We start from the raw sequence: 9,083 nt of genomic DNA, 5'->3' as shown, positions 1-9,083 counted from the left end.
TTGAGTGGTCCCACAGTAATCAGAGGGAAGACACTGAACTAGAGGGTTCATTTTCTAAGTAAAAGAGTCTTATATGAGTGCTTTTCAATATGAAATTTGTTTGGGTGCTTTAGCCATATAAATGGGTAACAATGTATTGATGGATCAGGTCTAAGGAATGGTTGTTAACATCAATGCTGCTGAGAAAAGGAAAGTTGTATTTCACATGTACACATACACACGTGACTATGCACTTTAAAATCTGTTCATGCTTCTACTTTCCCTACTTTTCTAAACTTACCCCAAAAGGGTTGGGTGGATCACAGCCTACACAGAGCTAAGACTGCAAATAGAAAGAAGCATTAAATCAACCATATCCAGTTTAGTCATTTTCCTGACAAGCTCCCTTTTATCAGCAGGAAGGAGCCTTTGGGTGGAAGTGAGGAAACGGAACAGGGCTGGGAAGGCGACAGTGTGGCAGGAGGAGGAAGCAGCCACTGCCCTCTAGTGCCAATCCTGCTGTCTCAGCCATCAGCCTGGACCAAACTATAAAAGAGAGAGGCAGGAGAAATGAGGGAGGAAGGGAGGACCAACCAACAGGCCGCTTGGTTGGTCACAATGACAGTATCAGTATTATTACTAACAGTACGATCACTGTCAATAACGTACAATTTCTTTACACTTCTTTTTTTCACCTTAAGTTATATGCTATGAGAGATGTACAAATTACTATATTTCAAATGACCTACAAGAATTCCAATTTGTGTACTTAAGCCATCAATGTGATACATGGGTTCATTTGTTTCATTTCCCTTTCAATTTTTAGGAACTGCTTTTTCTCTTCATTTTTATTTAACTCTGCTTTACAGTTCTGCAAAGCATTTACATGGTTCCTAAGTTAAATATATAAACAAGGTACATTCGGAGAAGTCATGCTTCGTCCCTCACTTTCACTTTCAAAACTTTTGTTTCTTAATTTTTTAAAACTAAATTTAAAAAATAATTTGTCAATTATTTTAATTGTCAAATAATAATTGTGTATATTTATAAAGTTCAATGTGATGTTTCAATCTATGTGTATACTGTAGAAAGATTCAGTCAAGCTAACGAAACTATCCATCACCTACCAATGTGTCTTCTGTGGTGAAACATTAAAAATCTACTTCTTTGGCATTTTTGAAATATGCATAATAATTAACTGTGGTTCCTAAAGACTCAATCAAAAAAACCTTTAGAACTGATAAAGTCAGTAAAGCTGCAGGTTACAAAATTTACATACAAAAATCAGCAGTATTTCTATAAAAAAAGATCTGAAAAAGAAATCAACATAACCACTTAAGTTTTGTTTTTTCCATCGTAGTGTTTTTCAAAAACATAAATATATAAAAATAACTATATGTTCCCGCCTTCTTAAGGCATACTACACATACCCATTTGCATCTTGCTTTTGTCACTTAAAAACATATTTAAGTGATCCATATAACTGGTAATCCATTGCAATATATGATGTAGCTGTTCCTTATTTCCTGTGAGTTACATAGCAGTCCTTTGTACGAACAGACCCTAATTTGTACAACTAGTCCTTTAGTGATGGAAATTTGGGCTTTTTTCCAGTCTGCTGTTATTACAAATTGGCTTGCAACAAATAGCCTTGTACATACAACTTCTTTATATTTGCCAGTATATTTTCAGAATATACTCCAAGAAGTGGGAGGATTGAGTCAAAGGGTGAAATTATTTGTAGTGTACCAATCTGTATTCCCTCTAGCAGCATCAGATGATAGCGCCCATTTCCTCAGAGCCTCACCAACCAAGTAGGCTGGCAAACTTGCAGATTTCTATTCAAGAGAAATATCATAGGGTAGTTTTATTTAGCATTTTCTTGATATGTGCAAGAGAATCTTTTCGAAAGTTTAAAGGCCATACACAATTCATTTTTAGTAAATTCCGTCCACATCTCTTACCCATTTTTCTTCAGGGTTGTTGGTTCTTTTCTCAGAATTTTCAAAAAGAGTTTTTTTGTTTTTTTTTCAGATGGAGTCTCATTCTGTCGCCAGGCTGGAGTGCAGTGGCGCAATCTCGCCTCCCTAGTTCAAACGATTCTCCTGCCTCAGCCTCCTGAGTACCTGGGACTACAGGCGTGCACCACCACACCCAGCTAATTTTTATATTTTTAGTAGAGACAGGGTTACATCTTGGCCAGGATGGTCTCAATCTCCTGACCTCATGATCCGCCTGCCTCAGCCTCCCAAAGTGCTGGGATTACAGGCATGAGCCACCGCACCTGGCCTCAAAAAGAGCTCTTGAAATATTAGGGCTAGTTAGCCTTTTGTCAGTATGATTAAAAATTGATTACTTACCTCTTGACTTTGCTTGTGGACTTTTTGCCACACAAAAAAACAGGTTTTAACATTTTTATTTAGTCAAATTTATCACTTCTTTTACTGATTTGGATTTTGACTGAAAGCTAAGTTTTTCCACTCCCAGGATATTAAAGAATCTACTAACGTTTATATCTAGTACTTGTGTGTTTCAATTTAAAAATTTAAATTCTCATCCATTTGGAATGTATCCTGGTTTGTGGTATAAGAATATATACAACTGTATCTTTTTCTGTTGGCTCTCTACCTATCCTAGTACTACTTCTTACTAGTCTATCCACTTAGATTGATTTGAGATGCTTGTCTCTATGTTACACTAAATTTGTATCTGCAATTCAGTCTGTATCTGGACTTTCTATTCTGTCCCATTAGCTGCCCTATTCATGTCCTAAGCCACAGTTTGAATTATAGAAACTTTAACATGCTTTGATATCTGCTAGACCTAGCAACTCTTACTGCCCCTCTTTCACAGGGTTTTTCTAGCTAGTCTTGTTTGTTCTTTCAACTAACCTTTACAGAAAAAACAAAGTGATATTTTTATTGGAGTCCTATTACATTATCACAGTAACTTGAAAAAAAAGTGAGTTTTTATGAGGCTAGGTCTTCTTATCTAAACACATGGTCTGTCTTTTCATTTGTACAGAAGACTCTTTTTGTTTTTTAAGATGAGAGGCACTATATCCTACTGTTTGCTGACAAGAATGACCCACAGGGAAGGGGATACTGATGATGCCCAAAAGAGTGAGTCAACTTCTGGACTGATGCTGTGGAGTGGGTCAGAGGGGATGGGATCCAGTGTGTGACTGAAGAGCCTGGTGTGAGAGATGCATCCAGTCATCATGGGTACATAGGGCAAGGGGCCAGAGGCTGTCCATGTAGCAGTCATTCTCTTCTGATTACTTCTATTTTCTCCACGAAACAAGAAATACAGTGATCAACTGAGAGTGAAAAGTGAGGAGAAGGTATTGAAGGCTTGAGGGAAAAGGAAAAAGGTGTAGAATTGTCATCTAGAAGAAAAAGAGAGCCAGGGCCCATGAATACAATGTGGAGAAAAGAATAAGGTAAAAGGAAAAAGTTTCCTAGAATTTCAGAGGATATATTCTGTTGGAAGAAAAAAAAAAATCTTTGCACATATACATGGAAGTCTTAAAACAGGAACAACAGAGAAGCTGCCGTATTTGGCAATTTCTTTAAAGTAAGCTTTAGAATTGAGAAATTAGCGGATATTTGTAAGAGTGTCCTTTCACTTTTAAATGATTTCTGCAGCACTTGCATACTCACCACTTCCTCCGAGAATGCACGTCTTTTCACAAATTTTGATAAATTTTCTTCTGCAGCATTTTTTAGAGTCTCTATCACATTTTCCAACATATTTGACTGGATATGGATTATAATCTGAATAGAAGACAAAAGCAAAACCAAGACTGAGTGAGTGTCTCAATGCTGAGAAATGTACCTGGTTAGATAAGCCTTCATTTATGCACCTAGTCTGCTTTGATCCTACTTCCTAATTTATTTGCTTGCACAAGTTCAAAAAAGTGCTTTAAATGTACACTTACGAGCCAAAATGTGCTTTCCAAATAGTTAATCAAAATACTATAACTTTGCCTGTAATCCCAGCACTTTGGGAGGCCGAGGTGGGCAGATCACGAGGTCAAGAGATAGAGACCATTCTGGCCAACATGGTGAATCCCCATCTCTACTAAAAATACAAACATTAGCCGAGAGTGGTGACATGCGCCTGTAGTCCCAGCTACTTGGGAGGCTGAGGCAGGAGAATCGCTTGAACCTGAGAGGCAGAGGTTGCAGTAAGACGAGATTGCAGCACTGCACTGCAGCCTGGCAACAGAGCGAGACTCCATCTCAAAAAAATAAAATAAAATACCACAACTTCAAAACTTGTTTACGGGTAACACTTGAGAGAGCAGAGATTTTGGTGTCTGGATACTCGGGCTGAAATCTAGACACTGGCAAGTACCAGCTAAGTGACTCTGGACCGGTACTTAATCTTTCAATTTAAATGCTCTCATTTGTAAAATGGGGAAAAATAGATTTAGATCTCACATTTTGGGTTTTATGAACATTAAATAAAATACTGGTATACAGAAGATACTCAGTGAACAAAAATACTGGTTTTCTCCTTTCTACATCCTCTAGATTCAGAGGATATGACAATCAATCTCATAAGACTAGTGATATGGTTTGGCTTTGTGTCCCCACCCAAATTTCATCTTGAATGGTAATCCCCAGTGTCGGGGGAGGGACATGGTGGGGGGTGATTGGATCATGGGGGCGGTTTCCCCCATGCTGTTCTCATGATAGTGAGTGTGTTCTCATGAGATCTGATGGTTTTATAAGTGGCAGTTGCCCCTGCTCTCTCCCTTTCCTGCTGCTTTGTGAAGAAGTTACTTGCTTCTCCTTCGCCTTCCCCCATCACTGTATTTCCTGAGGCCTCCCCAGCCATGTGATACTGTGAGTCAATTAAACCTCTTTCCTTTATAAACTACCCAATCTCTGGCAATTCTTTATAGCAGTGTGAAAATGGAAAACAGGAACTGGCTAGGGGCAAATGGTACCTTTAGCATTTTCTGTTTTTAGGAATTTGCAGGCACACAGGTTACTGCAGGCATAGAGTGGAAGCTGGCTGGAATGTTAATGAGGCACTCCTATTTACGCTATCTATTAATGAACTTTCAAAACTGGGTACTGTAGTGTGCTTTCAGAATGACACTACCACCGATCTTCTACCAGACAGGTGCAACTAACACAAGAAAAAACACATTTCCCCCCAATTACCAATATTCACTAGTATAATTCAAGAAAAAGTTTAAAGAAAGTGAGAATAACTGAGAACTCACCAATCAATGTTACAACCACTGTTTATAATTTGATGTATAAATCTTCCAAATGTATTAACTTATCCCCAAAATTTGATTCTACTTTCGGTCAATTACTACACAACAGACATTTATTTCCTCATAGCATTAATATTAGAAAAAAGAAACCCCATTTTTAACACGTACATAGCAATTCATCATGGAAATATACCGTACTTTATTATACTGAACAATGTGTACATATGTACTTTTAAAAACTGGTAATGTCTTAGCCTTGATTCCCAGAAGTAAAATTACCAAGTCAAAGCATAGAGACATTTTTAAGGCTCTTGATCCTTACAAAGATAGTTTTCCTGGAAGAGATTTATCTTTTTTATATTAAACCAGCTATGTTTTCTTACCAGTCTACTTGGTAACATTTTGTATTTGTTGAGTAACTTATCAGGATGAGGGGTTGTCTTTGGTTCTGAAGAACAGAATGAAATGATCCCAGGTAAACTAAATACAAAGAACCCAATTTAAATTCAGTGTTCTAAAGCCCAGGCAAAATCATGAGCACACCCTTTTTGGGAGACAGCTTTCCATGGGTCTCTCAAATTTCTGCATGCCTTGAGAGCAAAAGCACTGACTGCTTTTATTCCAGACTATCTTTTCAAGGATGTTTGTGGACAACAAACAAACACAGTGTTGCATCCAAAGCAAAGGACAGGCATGCTTACTGGCCATTATAAGAGATTTGGGTTTCCTAAGCTTAGGGTTCCTCTCTTGAAAGCAACTTCCTATGTGTGCAAGAGGCACATAGAGCTTTTCATGTCTCCCCACAGGAACTGGGGCTCAGGAAACTGATGTAAAGATGCTAATATTCTGGCTACTGCTACATAATAAATTGTCCTTTATTTCTCCGTGTCTTGTATACTCCACTAGCATCCATGAAACTGGGGCAGGCTAACTCATTAGCTTCCAAGTGGGATAAAATCTCTGACTCTTCACAGTTCTTAACACCTTTGTTAATAAAAACCAATCCCAGTTTGGTTGATGGTGGTGTCCTCTCAAAGGCAAGGACAAGTCTACCTTGTTCAATGCAGTGCTATGTAGTACAAGGCACCTGGCCAACCCTCAGTAACAATAAACAAGAAGAGGAGCTTGGTTCCCCCAGCAATTTACAAAAATAAACCATCTAGAGCCCTCTGCTAGAAATGATGTGCTCCCTGGGAGATGTCAATATTTATTCCTAAGTTTTCCCAACTTCTCTTCCTCCCTCCAGCAACTATCTCTGAACCAGTAGGGATTTCAAAAATAAGGCTCATTACCTTAAAATACACTGATGAAGGGCAATGCACATAAGGTAGTCACTGATAAAAGGCAAAGAGAAAGTTTAAAGCTAGGGGCTTATCTCAAATCAGTCTCAGGGTTCGGCTAAAGAAAACGAAAGTAGGGTACAGCACATTGCCTTAACCTTACAGATTTCAAACAAAAGACTAGGGAAACTCAGTTGGTAAGGAACAGGGGAAATTTTGGTAAGAAAAACTATTTAAAGAACACGTGCTTCCTGTCTCTTTGATTTTCTGAGGCATCAGGAAATACGTTACTAGATACCTTTGAACAAAAAAAGGGAACAGAAGCCCTGAGGATGCAGAAATTTACATTTCTTGTTTCTTTTATTTTTGTTTTAGGTTTGCTATATTTGAAGTAGGATATCACAGTGTGGTAGAGGCTGCCAGTTTTCTAACCAATATCCATTCTCTCCTCCTTTTTCGGTAACAGAACTCCCTAACCTTAATAGACGCTTTCATGTATGTATGAAACTCAAAGACTATTTCTCAGTATTCTTTGCAATTAGGTGTGGTCATGGGATTAAGTTCTGGCCAATAACACCATCAGTACAAGTTGTTGGATGAGACATTTGAGAAAGCGTCTTTAAAAGGGATGAACTTCTTTGTCCACTCGCATTTTTCCTACTTCTTGCTGGACCAGGGATGTAATGAATGGAAGTCACGTGTTAAAGATGGTAGAGTAGAAACAAAGAAAGAGGCTGGGTTTCTGATGACATCATGGAATGCCACACAAGGCGTGGACTGACCAGACTCATTTTCTACATGGAAGAAAAATAAAGGCTCTAATTTGTATAGGCTTTTATTTTTGGAGTCTACATTGCTCCCAAACAAATGCAATTCTTAACTCACACATACGAGTAAGATGCTGCCACGAAGGAATTTGTGAGAAATGAGTCCTGTCTCCTTTCCTCCCTGTGCACCCTAGACTTCCCAGCATAAGCTAGAACTTTAGGGTGACCTAAGTGGGTAGGAGAAAGGGGCATTAAGACATTCACCTGTATTAACAAATGAATGATAAAAGCAGCAAAACCACTTGTCAATTCCCTTGCAAGGTAAATTCAATTCCAAAATGGATCTCCAATTGGAGACATGTCAGGTTTATTGATAAATGATTAGAATTCAAATACGATCAGTGGAAAGTTACCCTGCATTGGTCTCTGCTACTTTCAGACATATTTGGAAGTGGAAATTAATTCTTTGATGTGAAGCAGCATTGCTAAAGAGGGTCTATGTTTGAGATTGAGAAGTTTAAATTCAGACTGAAAAGGCAGAGTCAACATACATGTGTTTTGATGAGATCTGTTAAATCATTGCAGTATGTATTAAGTATTAGCTGGGAAAATAGGAAACTGGGCCCTCTGGGTCACACTGGCAACAAGAGCAATTTAATAAAACAATCAAGTTAGGGAGAAAATTTGTAAGTTCAAATTTCAATTGACAGTAGCAAAAGATTTTAGCATAAAGCACTAATTTTTAAAGTATATCAGAAAAAAAGTTTATTTCTGTGAATACTGACTAAACAGACTCTACTCAGCCTATCTGTCAGTTTCCATCTCTCAATAATTAACAAGCTGCCTTTAAGGATTTCAAGTAGATGAGTCAGCCTTGGAGAAGCTAAGGTCCATGCAGTCATTTTTTAAAACGTACTCTACTAACAGAGACCTAGAATCTAAAAGATTACTAAACTTGAGAATGGCAACCACATCTTTTTCATCATCCCCGAGGAAGATGACATAGGCTTATATTGCAACATGAGAAATTTGGGTTGAACATTTGAAAGAATTTCCTGAGAATTTTTAAACACTGAAACTATCTTTAAGTTTCCCGACAGTGGGTAATTCTGTGACGCAGTTCAGAGAGGATGATTCATACTCAGTATCACTTCAAGGTTCCTTATGGAGTCCTTGCCTGAAACACGCCCATTCCACTGCATCCGCAGGCTGACTTTCCTTTCCAGCCCTCAGAGGAAAGGAGCTGTTCCTGCCTCCTGGTGGGCAAGCACACACTTTTTGCACCATGCCCTGCATTGCTCCTCCTACTGGAAATGGACAGCCTCATGCTCAGCAGGCTCATGTTTAACTCCACCAAAGCACCTTCTCATTCGGAAAAAAAAAAAAATCATTACTAGATTCTTTTTGTTGTTGTTGGAGACAGAGTCTCGCTCTGTTGCCCAGGCTGGAATACAATGGTGTGATCTCCACTCACAGCAGCCTCCGCCTCCCAGGTTCAAGCAATCCTCCTGCCTTAGCCTCCCAAGTAAACCAGGATCACAGGCACACACCACCACCTTCAGCTAATTTTTGTATTTTCAGTAGAGATGGGGTTTCGCCGTGTTGGCCAGGCTGGTCTTAAACTCCTGACTTCAAATAATCCACCCACCTCAGTCTTCCAAAGTGCTGAGATTACAGGCATGAGCCACCGCACCCAGCCCGTTACTAGATTCTTATAACTGTGAGAGATCGGCCAGGATGGAAGGAGATGAGAAATCTAAATCCAGAGGTGGATTACATGCACTAGTGGGATCATGGTTTTTGACTTCCAGTCTTGCGTTC

General features: G+C 38.9%; 1 protein-coding gene across 4 annotated transcripts in view; it reads right to left on the bottom strand.

Annotated features, from left to right (window-relative positions):
* Positions 1–9,083, bottom strand: part of PTCD2 (pentatricopeptide repeat domain 2) — a 110,829-nt gene that overhangs the window by 74,124 nt on the left and 27,622 nt on the right. For all 4 annotated transcript variants that reach the window (XR_009211798.1, XR_009211797.1, XM_032145302.2 and 1 more), the window contains exon 9: positions 3,642–3,755. Coding sequence is in view for 2 of the 4 variants with exons in the window: in XM_032145302.2 (XP_032001193.1) it covers positions 3,642–3,755 (114 nt within the window). In the remaining 2 variants the exon portion in view is untranslated. The remainder of the gene's footprint in view (positions 1–3,641; positions 3,756–9,083) is intronic.

Source organism: Hylobates moloch, unplaced genomic scaffold (assembly GCF_009828535.3).
Source record: "Hylobates moloch isolate HMO894 unplaced genomic scaffold, HMol_V3 SCAFFOLD_23, whole genome shotgun sequence".
In the NCBI taxonomy this organism is placed as follows: domain Eukaryota; kingdom Metazoa; phylum Chordata; class Mammalia; order Primates; family Hylobatidae; genus Hylobates; species Hylobates moloch.
This window is presented reverse-complemented; position numbering and strand designations above follow the sequence as displayed.